Source organism: Suricata suricatta, chromosome 4, assembly GCF_006229205.1.
Source record: "Suricata suricatta isolate VVHF042 chromosome 4, meerkat_22Aug2017_6uvM2_HiC, whole genome shotgun sequence".
NCBI classification, from domain to species: Eukaryota; Metazoa; Chordata; class Mammalia; order Carnivora; family Herpestidae; genus Suricata; species Suricata suricatta.
Window position 1 is genome coordinate 62,046,917 of NC_043703.1, and position 19,688 is coordinate 62,066,604.

Consider the following 19,688-nt stretch of genomic DNA (forward strand, 5'->3'; position numbering starts at 1 on the left):
GGAAATAACTGACACTCACTGCAGACTGCACAAAGTCTTTGCTTTTAGTGTAAGTAAAAATTAATGATCCACAATAACTTGACCACGTTAACACATTTATATTTATATGGGCTTTATTTATATTAAACATGTGATGTGTTTTGATGGAAAACAGTGTACAACACAAGTGGCGGCAAGAATTATTTTAGACATGGACTGAAGGCTGAACGGCTCCACATTATTGCATAATTGGTTTCCCAGGGATAAGTTTCAATATCCAGCAAATATGAAGTCTCCCAGTAAATAAACAAAAAAACTAGATCCTGTTAGCTTTTGAAGAGTTCCCATGGGAAAATCACAAAGGCTATTACGTTCTGCCAATCATTCCATTACACACAGATACGCTGCTCTGTGGCTAGATAAATATAAATTTACTGAGTGTTCTGGAGGGCTTTGGGGAAGGAAGCAGGCACTTAATACAATTATAAAACATACAACTCCTTGTCCAGGCTGAAGTTTTTTTTTTTAATAGACAAATGGGCTTTAAAAAAACCTTGCCAAAAACTTGAATTCCAGAAACCACGGAAGAAAACTCTGCTTTGTACTTCTTTTTGTAACGTGCTTCATTTTGGCCCTCATGGGAATCATCTTTTCTTCTGACCAGTCATTACTTTTCTATATTTTTAAGTGATTTGTACCATAATGCTCTTTATTATTAACCGTAGTTTTAAAAAATTTACACTTCTCTCATTTCTTTCTTCTTTTCTAAGGCACGATACTGACAATTCTTATGAAAGGACAATCCAAACATGGGAAGAATAAATATCTGTAGTAGAAATTCACTTAGCATATTCAAGGGATCGTGTAATTGGGGGAGGCAACATCTGGCTCATTGTAAAAAGAACATTGTGCATTTAATAATCACAATTTAAAACACTTCAGTGCTGTTAACATTTTAACAGTATTTCTGTGTTGCCATTTATTTCAGTGCAAAGTATTCAGTCATCCAAAACAACTTCGTATATGTGATCTTTGGCCTTTTATTTGTACTCAATCAAATCCTTAAAGGGATCCTTTAAAATATCTTAAATGTCAGTGTTGAACCTTTACTGAGAGAATCAAAGCACAGATTGTCATCACATTATTCAATATGATGCTTTTGATCTTTTGAAGGGAGTTCTTTCCTTCATCCAAAAGCCTTAACATTTTATAAAGAAGAGATACTGCTCCAGTGTGGTACTCACTTACTGGCTTTCGGGTGAACAAGAATGCTAATTCCGTAGTGAAAATGACAATGGTTTCAAAACTCAAAGGGAAGCTATACAGGAAGAACGATAAACAAATCTCAGAGGAAGAAAGAAACCTCCTCCATGAAAAAAAGGAACCAAGGAAGGAAGGAAGGAAGAAATGGATGTCATTGCTAGAGCAGGATTGTTTTTTTTTCTTAATGCTGCTTTTTAGTAAAACACAATACTGAAAAAAACACATACACACAAATAAATATTAGGAAAAAGGTATAAAATGTACTTGAAAGATAAGGAAGAAAGCAAAACCATTTAAAAGTTTGCAAATTTAATATTCTGACTTTTTCCCCAATAAAATTAAATCAGAGAGGGGCTTACATTAGTAGAGTTTGTTTTATCAACTTTAGTACAGAGAGAATCAGCATTCTTTATTTTAAAAGTTTCTGTATAATCTTTCTGATAAAAAACTATAGAAAATGTTGTGAATTTCTATTTTTAAAAGTCTTATTAAAATCAAAATTACTACCAAAATCTGTCTTTTGTTCTTAACATCAAAGGATATGGCAACAAGGAGAACTAGACAGTGAGAGAAAGTTTGAACCTATGGATAATATTTTCTGAAAATGTTTATGTCTTTACTGGGCAGCACTAGAATCAATTCCAGGAAAAATCTTAAGGAAACATCTTAACCTTTGAACTGATGTCAAAGAAACACCCACAATAGTATGTTTATACAAATAACCATTCTGTTGACCTTCTTGAAAATCTCCATATGAACCATTTCAGTTAAAACTGTATTTAGGATCATCTTTTTTCCAGAAATGAGATCTTTGGTTGTTTTTACATGCACATGTGCCTGTGTGTGTGTGAGATAACAGCAGTATTTATAGTTTGCTGGCAAATCGCACATTTCTAAGCCATTGCAATGGGACTGATTGAACATTTAAGTCCTATTCATCATTTGCCCTAGGGTTAGTAAAGACACCTGTTTTCTTCCTTTTGTTATTGCTCTCATGGCTACAAGAAATGGAAGAGTTTCAAAGAATCATAGCTCACTTGTTTTCAAATGAATACACTTATGCAAATTTCAAATTTGTAAAACATTTGCATCTTTAAAGATATTTTTTCTTTTTTCTTTTTAAAGGACTAAATTGGTTTCTAACTCAAAACTAAATAGATATTTTCAAAATAGTAGCAGAAGTCAAATTTCCAACTTCAAAAATCTAAATGTCATTATATTTTGCTGTTATTGTTACTTTATTATTTCTCATCTAGGACTATTTTAGTCCTTAGCACCAATTTGTGTGAGGAAAGACTCCCTGATTTTCAGACAGATCCATTTTGATTTTTAAAGTTGACCTTGGAGATGGTTCCCTGGAAAAGACTTAGAGGTATGTGGACTTGATAAAGAAGTTGTTTGCTGCTTATAGAACTAAATCCCTTCAAATTGAGCCCTGAATTGGTCCTTATCACAAACACTACGCAGTAGGATGGCAGCAGATTTTCAGTTGACCTTTACTCATACTGTTCAAACACTGTGGGTGCTTGTGGGAGGTATTGGAGATGTCCATGGACTGGAACAGGAGCCTGTGGGCTATATCCCATTCTTGGAATAAAGTAGGCATGTCTTCCATTAAGAGGAAAAGAACATGCAGGGCTCCCCACATCCCTGCAGAGCACCTTCTTCGTGTAGATTTCTGAAGGGCAAGCCCATCAAATTATTGTTCTGAAATATTTTGCATGAGATCCACAATCAGAATGGTCTATAACATGTGAGGTTCTATCAGATGAAAAAGATTAGACTCCACCGTCAGTGCTCTGGAGAGATTTTTAAATTGTGGTTCACAGACATGCCTGGTGTGTTCTTGGTCCAGGGGAGAACCTAATGCAAATCTTGATTCCTTCAGCCTAAAGGAAGAGCCACATTTGAGCTCAACCTGCCTGAGAGCAGGGAGGATATCTTGGTTTCTGTGTTATCTCTGAAAGTGACTAATGCTAGGTGAGCATTTAGTAAATGTTAACAGAGGGAATCAACTGGAATAAGTAAAACCGTCATTAAAACATAATTACACATTTTAATACTTCATAGTTCATATGCTAGGAGAGCTACTAAGACTTAATATATATTTCTGTGTTTGGGTTTACTATGCAATATCAACAAGACCTTGTTTTAATTAGAATCAGAAGCTGCTGAGTACCTAAGGAACTGTTACAGCTACATCCTGTTGTCTTTGGGAAGCTATTTCATGTAATTGGATCTGATAATACCAGCATAATTCTCTAAAAACAAAATACTGAAAAAAAGGGTCTGCCTTATTGAACAATAAAGCATTTTGCCTGATTCTTTTTCCACTAAAAAGAGTTTTTATGATTAATGTATATTAAATGATATATTAAGTAAATAGATAAAAAGGAAATGATGCCGAAATCCAAGCACTTTGTACTTAAGAAAGCTCTATCTGTGTATTTCCCCCAGACTCTCTGTTTTCAAGGGGAGGAAGGAAAGGAAGAAAGAGAAAAGGAAATGGGTGGAGAGGAAGAAACTTCTTTATTAGGAAAGGATAGACATGTTCTGCGTTTTATAAGCCCTCCAATTTATATATGGCGATCTCATTAGAAAAACTCACTGTGGAGTGAAGTTTGGTATAAAGTCAGTGTCGCCCCAAAGCTCAAAACAGACATGTTGTAATGATGCTCTGTTGATTACTATATCCAGTGACAGAGACGCCCAAGATTGCGTGATAGTCAGGCTCTGAAGCACCCAGACTACGAAAGTTACATACAGTCAGTTGAGAGTCCCCGCTCTAACAATCTAAGTGAACTGGACCCAATGCTAAATCAGGAGAAGTCCACACACCATTTGAAGCTGCTTCACTCATGCTCATTCCTATCCTAGTTATGAGGTAACTAATGAAGTAGACAAGCATTTGCCAGAATGCAAAGTAAAAGAAAAGGGGACAATTAAGAAAGCGCTGAAGTTTATTTGACAAATGGCCTCCTGGGCTATCCAGTTCTCGATATAAGTCCTGTGAAGGGCACCTCGGAGTAATAGGTGATATTTGAAAATTCCCCAGTGGAAGGGGACTACGGTCTCCCACAGTCTTTGAAAGACTTTGAATGTGATGTGCAGAGCTGCCCAAAAGAAGAGAGGCGAGTATTAGACACTTTCCACCTCTCTCTCAGCACCAATGTAGATCCTTTTTTTTCAATAAAGAGATGATTGGTGCTCACAGACACCAGATCCGATCCATTCCACGAGGGTGTCCAGCGTGGCCAGGCTACAGGTGCGAGCGAAAGGGGATTCCAGGCAACCCTTGAGGGTTAGTTAGTCTTTAGGCCTGGGTCCTTTTCTCCTAACCCTATTATTGCTTGAAATACATTTACTAGCTTTTGGAAGATTGGTCATTAAACAACTGACATTTTCCTTCCCTTTCCAACCGAAATCTCTGCCATTTGGTAAAAGCACATTTTTCTCAGAAAGGTGATGGGAGCCTTGCCAAGCAAGCTCCCCAAGTTTCTTGGTTTTTAACACTGTGAGCGGTGTGACACATTATATTTTCAGATACTGGGAAGGATCTCACTGCATCAGCTCCCTGACCTGGAGATGTCAGAGAACGCTGCTCTCCTCCTGGATCGAAGAAGAAGAAGGCATCTCCAAGACCATCTTTGGAATGACAGTGGCAGAGAGTCCCCTGGTTTAGACCAGATGCTGACTAGCAAGTTAATGAAATGTCCTATGGCCAATATGAGTTCGGACATTGTTGCGTGAGTGTGCTACTCTGAGGGTTAATCTCTTGTTTTCTGGCAAAATGTTCTTTTGTCCTATGAAGCGTGGAGAAGAGGCACTTTGGTTAAACACATTATATTAATAAATATCACTTTCTCCCTCCACCACCTGTAATGATATTTCTCATTATTATTTATGGGTTCAATACTGCAAATATCTAGGCTCAGTTCTTAGAGAACATTGTCTTAGAAATGTGAATCTAACACTATAGTATTTCTTCATCATCAAAACGCCACCAACCCTCTCGTTTCCCCCGAATGTTGAGCACCAGTTAGGTATACTTTCATGCAAGAACTCGACTACTTCTCATTATATAACAACAAAGTCTTTCTTCAACAATCTCTTCCAGACGGAACATATTCTTTGGTTTAATTTAAAATTAAATAAGCAAATAAAACAAGGACACCATAATTCAAATTCAAACTAGTGAGTTACTTCCCTCTTTCCTTCCATTCCCTCCCATGTAGTAGAAATGGTGAATTATGGGTTGAGCTACCCCTGGTCATAATTCTATGCTGTCTTCACCTATTAGAAAACTTGTCATAGTAAACAGTGTGTTTATCATTCTTTCAGACTAGCAATTAAAACTTTCCTAGTAATAAACTGTTAGACAATGAATAAATGATGTGATAATTGCACCTTCAAGGTTCATACTAATATAGCAACAATAGACTCCTCTTAAATTTCTCAGGGAGTCTATAGCACCTTTGCATAGATTTGTCTCCACTGTGTGAAGAAAATGCCAAAAATGTGAAGTACATTCCTCGCAGTCCATCTCTGGCTCTGTGTATGTGGCCTTCTGGGCAAGAGGAAAGATGTGGTCATGGTCTGAATTTGTTCTTTGATGCATGAAAGAGTAGACAGAATTCAAATCGAAGTTCATTAGTACAGTTGGGTCCTCTGAGCAGCTTTGTAACAGAAGCCCCCAATTCTCTGCTGTTTACAGAAGCCTTTGGGTTTCCTTCTTCTGAGGCACTTGAGGAAAAGGCTGAAGGTCCCCGTGTGGTCATCAGACCTCTGAGCTGTCGCAGTGGTGGCTCTGCGGGGGCACCGTGGGCTTGCTGCTGCCCGAGCCCTTCAGGGCGTCCTTCCTCCTGGCGCCCTTCTTGCTCTTGCACACCATGACCGCGATGGCGACCAGGCAGAGGGCGAGGAGCCCCACGGCGATGCCTCCCACCGCCGTGACCAGGCTGCGGTCCGAGCTGGGATAGTTGAGCTCCCGGGGAAGGACACCATCTGGAGGGACTCTCCCCTGGGGGGTCTGCTTCTTGCCGCTGCGGTCCAGGGCGATGTGCTGGATGTTGGTTCCCCTGTTGTTTTCAGCGCCTATTTCCCAGGCCAGCGGCGGCGGGCTCCGGATCTCCCTCTTGTTGCGGCCCCGGGTGACTGCCCGGGGCTTCCCCGAACTCACCAAAGAGTGGTGCTGGTACTCCACGCTTCTTTTGCCAATACCTCGATTGGCGTTGTCTTTCGATCTTACTGTGTAGATGGTGTGTATGTACCACTCTCGGCCCAGAGCCACCTACAAAACGCAGCTCTGTTGGTTAGAAAATTAAATGGCACACCAACCTAACGCGTGACCCCTGCAAGAGAAGTTAATGGCAGAGACAACAACTAATAGTTTACTTTACTCTGCAAGAATAATCTACTTACTATTTTTGCACACGTAGTAGCACAAGGCTTTGTGTAAAGCACTCTAAAATATTTCGTGCAACTCTTGAGGGAGTGTGTGCCGGTAAATATTGGGTCATCTGTGACTCGTAGCCATAGAAAGTCAGAGTTGTAAAGAGCTTTAACTGTCTAACTCATCTAAACAATGAGAAAACAAGAATGCACAGCCGAAACTTGCCACATCACTCAATTCCTTAGTGGCAGAGGCAGGACTAGAATTCAGACCCCCTGACACTCAGGACTCTCTTCCGGTATGTCTTGCTGCATATTTACCTACAAGACCATAGAAGAGGTCAGTTTTTCTGCTTTTCCAGGGCCTGTGTAAAGAAGGGATTTTCTGATGGCTCTTTGAAGCCTTCAGGATTTAGAAGGGATCAAATGCTTTGAGAGTTTAACAGTAAAAATAATTTTAGAGAAGTATTCAGAATAACAAATATACTTCCTTAAGATTCTTTCTTTAGGTTGAATAAAGATAAGGTGTTTCTGCAGCCCATCCTGTCCGGACAATTTTCCTAAATTTCCTAAAAGCTGTATGTGCTCGCCCAAGGATTCACAGTGGGAACATGTCTCTGAATTCATCTCATTTGTCTGCTCAGTGTTATGGTCATGTGGGTCTCTTTTTACCATTAACCTCTACATTAGGATATTCACTCCTGACTTATAAAGTCTTTGGGAGTGGAGATTTGTGAGCTGTCCACACTTGTTTTTTGGAATCCAGCATTTCATACAAGACTACTCTTAAAAGATGGTCATGGAAAGTCAACAGGAAGGAAGTTTTGAATAAGAAAAACAGAGTTCCCAACCATCAGACTTAGATTTATATTGTGGGCTGAACAAGGGTCTCCTTTACACATAGACTTAGAGTAATATTAAGGCATTAATAAAAATAAGAATAATGAGAGTTTACATGAGGCACCTAGGTGGCTCAGTCGGTTAAGCGTCCAGCTTTGGTTCAGGTCATGATCTTGTGGTTCGTGAGTTTGAGCCCCGTGTCTGGCTCTGTGCTGACAGCTCAGAGCCTGGAGCCTGGTTCAGATTCTGTGTCTCCCTCTCTCTCTGCCCTCCCCTATTCACGCTCTGTCTCTCTGTCTCTCAAAAACAAATAAATGTTAAAAAAAATGAATAAGGAGAGTTTACAGAATGCTCACTTTGTGCCCAATATGGTCCCGTGTGGCTTACCTACATTACCTTCTTCAACGTGTCTAAGGCTTATGCAATATTACTGCTAATGCCACTTAACAGAAGACATCTAGAGTGTTCCAATATGAAATAACTTGCATGTGCTCACCGAGCTGTTGTAAGGGGCTTGTTATTGGCCCACCTGAAAGAGTGGTGTTGAGTCGACTTTAAACCCATCGGATCCAGGCTGATTCACTAAGAGAATAGCTTCAGGGTCATCCACTGCGAGTCTGGCATTAAACAGGACATTTCCAAAACTGGTGGCTTGTGTCTCTGGCTGAGCTTTGTCCTTTAAGCAATAAGAGAATGAGGAGTGCTGTAGCTAAGGCCAACTTTCGCAAGTACAGAATGTTTCTTTAGTTTAGTTTTGTGCGAGTGCAAGTTACCATAAAATGTCACCACTTAGTTTCATCGGGAAAGATGTTATTATTTCTCATTATTAGATAAAAAACACTTCACTTCGGATATCTACCCAGTTCATTGTTTGGGTCAAAACACTTACCACAATTTTAAATCTATATAAGAGCGAAGGAGAGTCAGCTAAGCAGCCATATTCTGCTTTCGTGGGACTGTATTTGGGGACATAGCCATCGGCTCCGGTGCAGAGGAACACCTTCTCAATACTGCAGTAAAAGGAGTCGCCGAGATTCTGGACAGGATCCACCATGACTCGACCATAGATGATGTCACCTGAAGCAGAGACGTGGTGATGTTATTTCTGTTACATCGTAAGGTGTGTCTATGTGTGTCACAAATAATTTATGACAATAATGCCACCAGAGAGTATTTCCTTCTTTTCCTAACCTGGTGCCAAATGTTGGAAGACCTTCAGGCTCTCACATGCTCCCAAAGTAGTTGAAACTACTTTGAGAACTGACCACGAGTGACTGAAGGTTTAGGGACCCTCATCTGCTCAGCTGGTAGTGGGAACAACCTCAAGGCTTGGCCTATGGTTTAATTTTCATAATATTCCACTATGGTTAAGACCTGCCTTATCAAAATAAATTACTTGGGAAGATGGAGACTAATAAAGTAGATAAGAAAGAAAATATCAATAAAAAGCTGGATTAGCTTTATTTGCTTTTGAAAGAGAGTTTAAGGACATTCCATGGTATTCAATCATCTTTTTTTACAGCTATTGAATTCCTACCATGCGTGTTAGGCGTTTTGCTAGGTGTTAGAATACACCACTGAACAAGACAGATATAACCCTTGCCCACGAGGCACTTGCAGTCTCAAATAGCTGTCGTACTTGAGTCAATGCACCTTGAGAAAAGACTGAAGGAAAAAACAACCCAGATTTGTTCCAAAAGTCACTTAGGTAAGGGAAATAGAAATAAAGAAATTCTTTCTTTCTCCAGAAGAAAAACCTCCTGATCACACACACGGTTGCCGACCCCGCCCCTGACAGAGCCGCAGAGACCCAGTTATGTTCTCATAACCATTCCAGGGGTTACGGTTTCTCCTCTCACACATGATCCCCATGGAGCAAAGCCCAACAGACGCAGTGGCAAACGGAGCAGCCGTCTCATTTGTGAAGTGATACCTTCTGCGAAAGCAACGTCACTCTCCTGCCCAAATCCCATGGATCCTTCAGACAACCAGAGACTCTTCTTGGAGAGCAGGTACATCTGCGTGTTCAGGCTAAACTCAGCTGCTACCGGGTCGCTGACCTACAACCGAGCATAAAAGCCCTTTTATGTGTTGTTGATTGTTCTGGTGCTGCATCAGTACATTATTCACACACACACACACACACACACACACACACACACACGGCTGCGTATATGGACATGTAGAATCCTAAAGACTGCACTGCCATTTTCACAGCCAACCAAACTAATGAAGGCAATTGTAACATTGGCTCTTTCTTGAGAAGGCAAACCCCGCGAGGTGGAATGTTACAGCTGTGACTAAATAGCATCGCTTGAGTTCTTTTTCATTGGTTTACCAGGGTATATCATGGTCAGTGGAAGGCTAGTTCTCAGTAGAAGTTCTTCGACAAAAGTGGCATTACCTTTCTTTTAATAGATTATGGCAGTTAGGCACTTGGAGGTGGCATGGACTACAGGATATTTATTTTCCTTGAAGATCAAGAAGTGCAGGGAAACTCTGGGGGAAATTCTTAAATCTCTAAGGCAGCAAAGGCCAGGAGGAGACAACATTATACAAGAAAAAAAAATCCCAAAAGAACAAAAACCCTTGCATACTCTTTAAAAAAATTGTTAACGTTTGTTTATTTTTGAGAGAGAGCGAGAGAGAAAGAGAGGGAACTTGTGCAAGCGGGGGGATGGGCACAGACAGAGGGAGACAGAGAATCTGAAGCAGACCCTGCACTGTCAGCACAGAGCCTGACTCGGGGCTCAAACTCACAAACCGTGAGATCATGACCTGAGCTAAAGTTGGATGCTTAACGGACTGAGCCACCCAGGAGCCTCAACCCTTGTATGCTCTTAAGCTGTGGATAGTATATCCAGAACCAATGCCAGATAAAGAGCAGCTCTTTCCTCCTTCCTTCCTTTCTTGCTTCCTTCCTGTCTGACTTCCTTTTTTCTTAGCATGTGAGAATTAAAGTCATTGGATGAATTTATTTATTTATTTTTTACTGATAAAAGTAAACCATGACCTTAATTAAATGGGATTCTATAAGTCAGGGGGAAATGACACCGAGAGACATACTTGTTGGAATCGTATGTCAAGGTCAAAGGTGACAGGCTCTCTGGGGTTGCAGGTGACTGGCAGGCGGTACTCTTGAGTTGATGGAGTGGTGCACGGTAGCAGTTTTACAGTGTAGGTCCCCGAATAGTCACGCACCTTTGAGGAGAAGAGAAGACATTTATGTTTTTCATTTAAGACTCCGAGGTGTAGGCAAACCATAAGAGACTCTTAAATACAGAGAACAAACTGAGAGCTGATGGGGGTAGGGGGCAGAGGAGAGGGGAAAGTGGGTGATGGGCATCGAGGAGGGCACCTGTTGGGATGACCAGTGGGTGTTGTATGTAAGCGATGAGTCACAGGAATCTACCCCCAAAACCAAGAGCACACTGTATACACTGTATGTTAGCCAACTTGACAATAAACTACATTAAAAAAAAAAAAAATAAAAGAATCCAAGGTGTAATCAAAGGCAGCAGAAAAGTAAACTTAAGTACGAGCCTGAGTCACTTACTGCAAAGTCGGACACAAAGCTCCATTGCTGTACTGGCTGGTTGTAGGTGGGTTCGCTCCTTAAGAGGCGCAGGGAAAAGGTCAGGCCTGGATGATCAGCCGACATGATCACTGAGCTCGTGAAGGATGCTAGAAAAGAGTCAATTATAATAATGGCATAGTAGTTAAAAAAGGGCATTACGGATTAGAGTTTTCCAAGTACCTTATCGTACATCGCTTGCTTTTGTTTTTAACATCAAGCCTTCAAGGTCACGGTGGTGGTACAATTATCCTCATTTTGTCCCAGAGGAACTGGGCTGAGACTGATTATAGTGACTATCCCAGGATCACACAGCTAGGGTGTGTGCTCTCTGGATCCTAATTCAGCGCTTTTTCCCACTCTATAGTATTCTGTCAAAAGATAATTGTGCAGAAATGCTCCACCAGTTCAGGGCTACTTTCCAGGGACGCTCAGCAGTGTAATAAAAGCTGATGTGAATGCATTTATTGTGCACCGGGGCTGTGAACTTAGCTGTGGTCTGTTAGCATCCACACAGCTGGGCAAACCCAGTTTATAAGCGGAATGTAATTTTACTTAGGTTGCCTGCAATTGTGTCTAAACAAAGATTCAGTTTGTCAGAAAGGTAGACATGTGGAAGGGAGCTGTAAAGACCAAGAAACCTTATTTTCCAGAACTGTCAATTATAAGAGAGCAAAAGAATCCTTTCCGGGTCTGTATTTCTTGTAGCTCAGTCTCATAAAACTATAATGAACCCTCTTTGTCTTCCGAATTTCAGCCCTATTCTCTCCCTTGTTTAGAACTCAAACCCAGAAAATGGAAAGACAGAGAAGATGGGGAGTGAACTACTTTCCCCTTCTAGTCCGACAGCAATTGGCAAGGCGGCACAACATGCAAAACCAATTTAGTGATGTGGAGAGTCAAACAAAAAAAGATCTCGGATGAAATGTCCTTTTATAAAAAAGAGAGAAAAAGCTTGGGCATAGGACTTCAGTGACTCCCTCCTCGCTGATATGCAAACCACAGTTGGCAGTCAGTTAGTAAAATGACATAGCCAATCCTTTTCAGAGATAATTAGTTACGAGGTCTGAAGTGTAAGTATCTAGAAAAGAACTGTGAGCACAGAAGGGCTCGCGGAACAAACGACTTAAAATTCAACTTAAAATTCTGGTGTCTTCTACACCAGAGTTGAAGGGGAGAGGGGATTGTTGTTGCTGGGCTCTTTAACCAAGGGAAACTCCATCGAAAATGAACTCTAGCATTTTCTTTTAAATTTACGTTAGTCATTTTGCATTTTCTCTACACGTCTACGTAGATCATGATTTTGTAGCTGCTGGGAGGGAGCCGAGCCATTCTCAGGCACTCCTGCAGGGAGGTCACAGTGAGGATTCATTTGGAATGAGGGCTTCCGCGCTCACAGGGAAGGATGCTGAGACACGGGCACGTGCGGGTGTGGGAAGTCCGTATCCTGCTGTCGGGGGCGTGGCCATTAGTGGGCCACAGGGCTTACCCGGGTGGGAGAGCACAAACAAGCCGTGGAACTGAGCCTCCGTCTTGAAGTTCACGACCAAGCGGCCCTCTTCACCGATGCGCATGCTGGTGGGGTAGAGAGAACCTACATGGGGAGAGTGCGCAAGAGCGGAAACTGGGTGACCTGGGACTTCTGGTGCACAGGAGTTCTTCCAAATTTGGATTCAGATTCGGTTCATCTTTAAGCATTCTAGCCAAAGGGCGCTATCAGAAGAATTCTGAGTGATAAGAGATGCAAACGTATCTTGTTTTGCTTTGTTTTGTTTTGTTTTCTAACAAGAAAAGGTGTCAAGAAGGGAGGCAAGATAGAATCAGGGAACATGAGAGACATCGGTATGAAATAGATTGATTATAGGAGGCCAAGAGTTTTTCTCCCTGAAAGCATTAGTCTACATAAATGAAGCTGTAAGTTGAGAGACACAGTAAAATTGTGAAATGTTGAAGATTTGGACACAGAAGTAGGCTTTTGTGCTCTAGAATGATTCCGAATTTTACAGGCTTAATAAAAACTCTGGAACTTTCCCAAGACTGTTGGCAGTTTGGCTGAAGTTGTTTCCAGATAGAAAAAGGAAACGCTTGGGGGGGCTCAGTCTGTTGAGGTCATTTGTTCCAGATACCCACTGAGACTTCGACTCGGTCTGATCTCAGGGTCCTTGAGTTTGAGCCCCGCATCAGGCTCTGTGCTGACAGCTCAGAGCCAGGAGCCTGCCTCGAATTCTGTGCCTCCTTCTCTCTCTGCCCCTCCCTGGCTCACACACACTCTCTCTCAAAAATAAAATAAAAACATTAAAAATTTTTCAAAAGGAAAAGAAGGAAATATGAGATCCTTATGTGGTACTCGAGAACTCTTGCATAGATCCACATTAAAATTTACTTTAAATACACATTTTCTAAGGCAAAATACAGCACTAAAACATGAAAATGGAAAACAATCTGGGATGACCACTCAGGGTGCTCATATTACCTTTCACAGAGCTTTAAGGCCATTTTAATGAGTGTAAGATAGCAAAGCTTGGCGCACTGTCACTAGTGTTTTCTGTCTGGTTCATAGTAAGAAATGCAGGCATGATGCTCAGCTAGGCATGGGACCAGGACAGCAGCAAGTGCCTGAAGTGAAACAGTGCTCATTCTACCAATAGATAATTAGCTTTATGTTTGGGACTTTGAATTATAATGCTGACATGGAGATGGAAACAAAAACAAAGATTTTCAGATGCTTACAGGCTCAGTAGGTAGTTATACTTACTACCGCTGTTCCAAGACGTTCAGCTAAAATATCATAGAATAATAGAATTTCAAAATGAAAAGAATATTAGAAGTCTAGCTTATCTTTCAGAAGAAACTGAGTGCCACAAAGGTTAAGCAGTATGTTCACAATGGAACAGCTAGTTAGCTGTGGAGCCCGAGCAAGGATCCAGGATATCTCTCCTTCCTTCTCTCTTCCTTCCTTCCTTTCTTCTTTCCTTCCTTCCTTCCTTCCTTCATTTCCCTCCTTCTCTCTCCCTCCCTCCCTCCCTCCCTCCCTCCCTCCCTCCCTCCCTCCCTTCCTTCCTTCCTTCCTTCCTTCCTTCCTTCCTTCCTTCCTTCCTTCCTTCCTTCCTTCATGTAGGCTCCACCACATGGAGCCCAACACAGGGCTTGAACATCCGACCCTAAGATCAAGACCTGAGCTGAGATCAGGAGTCAGACACTTAACCTACTGAGCCACCCAGGTGCCTCCTGAGCCACCCAGGTGCCATTTCTTATTTTCAATTGGAGCTTCCGCTACGCATTTTCTAGAATCTAGGAAACATGTTGATTGTGTTGTGTAATGTACAAATGACTAATCACCTAAAATGAACCATAAGGATTAAATATTCATGAAATACATATGTTACATTTAACAGTCACACATTATGCAAAGTTTGAAGGATTGATATGATTTAGTTTTTCCATGACAAAATGAAATAATCTTAAAATATTTAACATAAAAATAAAACATATTGAAGGTCACTTCTATTAGTTTTGTCTGTAGTAAAAAAAAAAAAAAATCCTCTTAAGTGATTCAAGTAGCAAGAAAACTAGTTTTCCAGATTATGAACCCACCTTGGAGTTCCGCTTCTGGTGGGCTGCCGATTCCGTCATTCCACAAGATGGCAGTGTCATACACAAAAGTCAGGCGGAGCTCTGACTTCAAGTCAAAATGCTGCCAGCCTCCTACCCCAGCCGGGGAATGGAACACGTAGGAAACGTACAGAGGCACTCGAAGAGTCACATACGACTGGACTAGATTTAGGACCTAAGACAACAAAATTGTATCTGTCAACATGATTCAGTGTTAGCTAAAGCAGTCTAATTTTTACAAGCCATTTTCTGCATTCACTTAGCTAAAGATTTTGAGTAGCCACTGAGGGAAGGAAGTGACAGAATTTATACTACTGCCCCCTCACTTAATTTTGGAGCAATTAAATAGTTGTTACTCTAGTACCTTCCTTTGCAACAGAGGATATGCAGCAGAAATCCTGAAGGTGCATTCCATTGTTTTGAGCATATTATACCTACACATTCTTTCTGCTTTATAACACCGCTATTAAGATACAGTTCACACACCATATAATTCACCAATTAAAGTGGACAAACCAACAGTATTTAAGGTGCAACTTTCAACACAGTCAATTTTAGGACATTTTTATCACCTCTAAAGGGAATCCCAAACCCATCAGAAGTCATTCTTTTATTCCCTCCTCCTACCAGTCTCTGGCAGCCACTCGCCCTATTTCCTGTCTCTGTGCATTTGCCAATCATGGACTTTTCATATAAATGGAATCATACAATATGCGATCTTCTGTAATAGGTTTCTTTCACTTATGTTTTCAAGGTGCATCCATGTTGCTGCACATTTCAATACTTTTATTTCTGAATAGCATACCATTGCATGCATAAGCCGTGGGTATTTAACTGTTCATCAGTTGATGGACATCTGGGTTATTTCCTGTTTTGAGCTATTACGACTAATACTGCTGTAAGGTACTTTTATTTTATTTGTTTTTTGTAAGGCACTTTTAAATTATTACATAAAAAAGATAAAATAAAGCAGGAAAGACTTAGAAGCAAATACGTTTAGTAATGACATATAATGCTTAATGTGTCTCAAAAATAATGAGTTGAAATGAACTACTTGGAAATTTATACTTTCCTTCTTCAGGCATTTTGCAGGTGGGTTAGGAGTAGTGGAGGATAAACTAATATTCATTTATTGAGCCTGCAGGTTCACAATAAAAGCCATTTGATACTTTTACTCTCCCTAATAATTATATTTATATGTATGTGTGGATGGTTAGATGGATAGATGCTTGAATGGTTGGAGGATAGATGGATGGATGGATGAATGATGGATGGATGGATTGGATGGATGGATGGGTGGATGGGTGGATAAATGGATTAATAGATGATGTATAGAAAAAGAGAGAGAGGAAAGTTAAGGCTCAAAGAAATAAATCAAATTTCTCACAGAATTCTTTAATCCTCTCAGTGACCCCTGTCATTACTAGAACCCAGCTTTTGACCTATGCTTCTCTCCATCACACCTCGTCACATTCCAGACAAAGCTACGGCCAGTCCTACCCTCACCTAATCAATATTATCCTATTTCATTCTCAAAATGGCTCTGCAGAATAGCTGGGCAAATACAATTACGGTCTACTACACAAGAGAAAATGGACTTAAGTCAGATCATGCTCTTGAGAAGTTCCAGCTGGCCTTTGTGATATATTCCAATTCTCCTTCCACAACAAGTGGCAATAGGGATCATATGCATGTGTTGGTGAATAATATAAATCATGAGAGCAATAATCCATCACTTTATCATAGACTAAAAGTTAAACTCCTTAAATCACAAAATTGATTACCTGAATTGCCAGCAAAAATATGTAAAAAGAAAACCATCATCCAAGCAAATGATTTGATTCCTAGCCGTGTAGTAGTTAGCATTCTCCATCAGCTACTAACCCGACATGCAGAAGAGGGGTCTTGCAGCCAAAGTCCTTCGAGATTATTTTTGTTAAGTGTCGATATTATTGAGAACTGAATCTTGTAGTACAATTGTAACACTCAGTGTAAAGGAGAGTGATTAAGTCAATGTATATTCCACTGGAAATTAAGATTAATATTTCATCCTGTGATTTTAATAAACTTTAAAAAATTAGGCTTTAGGCATGAGTTTCCAATTAAACCTGCTGGGTGCTAATAATTTTTGCCAAGATTATGTATCAAATGTTACTATTTTGGAGAGAACTACTAACATTCACTTCCTGTGAATAAGTTACTTGGCACAAAGCTCTCTAATTTTTATTTTCTTTCATTTGATTCTTGTGGCAACTTAGAGTGTGACCATTTCTGGACATGGAATCAGCATCTGACTGCATTTTCTTGTTCATCATGGTCAGGTCTTCTGTGTTGGCTTAGAACCGCTATCCGGAGTAACTGGAATCAATGGAACAATGTCAGTCACCCAGGTCACCTCCCTGTTCATTCCAGAATATCTGAAGAATGCAAGGTGGTCAATCTAACTTCTGGATATCATTTTAATGGGCGATTTATTTTCTTTCAGCCTGTAGGATAGGGCTTTTTAAGGTATTTACTTAATATATCTGGTACACTGCTTTTAAAGCAACTAGGACATGACAAAGGAGTTTATGTGTCCTTACAGATATTTTGAGTTTTTTCAACAAAAGCCAAATGATACTTTAAATTTCATATTTAAAGGGAAAGTATAAAATGCAAATTCTCTTTAAAACTAACACTGATATATGTATGTCAAATATATTACATTTTAATATGTAGTCAATATAAATTTATTTATTTAATTTGTTTGAGAAAGAAAGAGAGCATGTGCATAGACATGGTGGGGGCAGTGGAGGGGAAGAGGCAGAGGGAGAGAGAGAATCCCAAGCAGGGTCTGCGCTGTCAGTACAGAGCCCAACACAGGGCTTGATCTCAACGACCATGAGATCATGACCTGAATCAGAACCAAGAGTTGGATGCCTAACCAAGTGAGCCAGCCACCTAGGAACCTCATGGTTTCTTTGTATTTTTAAGTGAGAGTAATGTTAGTACTGTGGAAAGCTAGGAAACTAAAAGAATGTAAAAAAAAATCTTATTCATTACTCCATTATCATTGTGCATAGCCAAATTTTCTAGTTCTTTCCAATAGACATACACGTTTTTAATAGTAACAATGTAATATTACTTACAAGATGGTATACCATCTTGTATATTGCTTTTCAACTTAACATTGTGACCATTTTCTCAGGACAATGAAAATTCTTCAGATACATGACTTTTGATGGTGATAGAATATTTTACCTTGTGGGTAATCATAACTATTCTTCTAGTATTGGTCATTTAGATAATTCATAATTCTATTATTGTGAATATCCCATAAAGTTGTCCTAAATCCTAAGGAATCAGTGGACCAGTATTGACCGTACCTCATTCCAGGGTCTCCCTTGTGCATCTCTGATACCATAAGACTTCAGAAAGTCTTGTATGCTGACACACGCCTACGCCTCTTTCTTCCAAGCGTTCCTGGATGTGTAGACTGCTAATACTACTAATGCTTTGGCTAAAGACTCTAACCTGTGAAAGCAATGACCTCCGCTGGGTAGCTATGTGCATGCTTTGCTGAGACATCAAACTATTGAGATTATGAGCCTTCTTTACACATTCACAAACAACATCAACCCGATGATGTAGACGTATTTCTGGTAACAAGAGGAGTCAATAGAAAGAAATTTCAGTAGGTGGGAAATCCATACCAGTGGTAGTCAGATAACATTCTAACAACTCTACTTCAATTTTTAATCTTTGAAACAAGTACAAACACATACATATCTCACATAAAGGTGGGTAGATACAGGACTGTAAAAAAATTTTTAATGATTATTGTTTTCAACCTGTGTGGTTTAATTAAAAGACCTCAGGTAGGGGCACCTGGGTGGCTCAGTCAGTTAAGCATCAGACTCTTGGTTTTGGCTCAGGTCATGATCTTGTGGTTTTGTGAGTCTGAGCCCTGTATCGGGCTCTGTGCTGACAGCATGGAGCCTGCTTGGGATTCATTCTCTCTCTCTCTCTCTCTCTCTCTCTCTCTCTCTCTCTCTCCCTCCCCCACTCACACTGTCTCTGTCTCTCTCAAAAATAAATAAATAAACTTTAAAAATGAAAAAAAAAACCTTGGCAAAAGAGTCTAATCAGTTAACAACATGGTAACCTCTAGCCATGTGTGGCTAGTAACCATTTAAAATGAGGCTAATCAGAATTGAGATGTGTCATGCATGCAAAATACAGACTAGATTTCAAAGATTTAGTAGCAAAAAAAAAAAGTAAAATATTTCATTAAATACAATTTTCAAAGGGTGTGTAAGTGGCTCAGGCAGTTAAGCATCCAACTCTTGATTTTGGCTCAGGTCATGATCTCACAGTCCTGAGCTTTAATTTTTGGATTTGCATAATTTCATCAGCAGCAGGCATAGACATAATCTGGCACACATTTTCATGGTCATGGTTGCTCAGCATTTTGGTCTCGAGAACAGACAGAGAAGTACATTTGCCTTTTTTGCAACTGTATCTGTGACCACATCCATTCCTCACACTCACCCAATCAAATGGCATTTAATTTACTCCATTAAATGTCCAGATAAGAATCATGATGTTAAGAGCACAGGCTTACAAGTGTATTGAATTTGGGCACATTATTTAAATTGTCTTTGCTTCAGCCTTCTTATCTCTAAAGAGGGGGAATTCATATTTGTTTTGTAGTGCGAGGTCAGAATTTGTAAAAATATGTATTTAGAAGAATGGCGGGCACAGAGTGAACATTAAATAATGTTAGCTATTGCTCTTATTATCATTATTGTCACTGTCAGCACAATTATTAGGTATTTTCTCTTCTTCTCCAGAGCTCAAAAGTAATGGGGAAAATTAGGGAAATATCTCAAAGAACTGGATTTCTTCTACTTTGTATTTTCCTCTTCCCCATCGATATTTAAGTAATGTGTGTGTTGGGGGAAGGTGGGGAGAAAGTAACAGCTAGGGGAGAAGTAAAAGTTTAAGCCTAAGGAAGAAAGTAGGGGAAATGGAGATGACCATCTCTCAG

General features: G+C 40.2%; 1 protein-coding gene across 1 annotated transcript in view; it reads right to left on the reverse strand.

Annotated features, from left to right (window-relative positions):
* Nucleotides 1–5,896: 5,896 nt before the first annotated feature.
* Nucleotides 5,897–19,688, reverse strand: part of FREM2 (FRAS1 related extracellular matrix 2) — a 155,466-nt gene continuing 141,674 nt past the window's right edge. The window contains exons 17-24 of the mRNA XM_029936841.1: nucleotides 14,642–14,834; nucleotides 12,537–12,641; nucleotides 11,030–11,157; nucleotides 10,540–10,674; nucleotides 9,407–9,533; nucleotides 8,363–8,550; nucleotides 8,003–8,149; nucleotides 5,897–6,532 (exon numbers count right to left, since the gene is read on the reverse strand). Coding sequence (XP_029792701.1) covers nucleotides 6,020–6,532; nucleotides 8,003–8,149; nucleotides 8,363–8,550; nucleotides 9,407–9,533; nucleotides 10,540–10,674; nucleotides 11,030–11,157; nucleotides 12,537–12,641; nucleotides 14,642–14,834 — 1,536 coding nt within the window. The 3' untranslated portion in view covers nucleotides 5,897–6,019. The remainder of the gene's footprint in view (nucleotides 6,533–8,002; nucleotides 8,150–8,362; nucleotides 8,551–9,406; nucleotides 9,534–10,539; nucleotides 10,675–11,029; nucleotides 11,158–12,536; nucleotides 12,642–14,641; nucleotides 14,835–19,688) is intronic.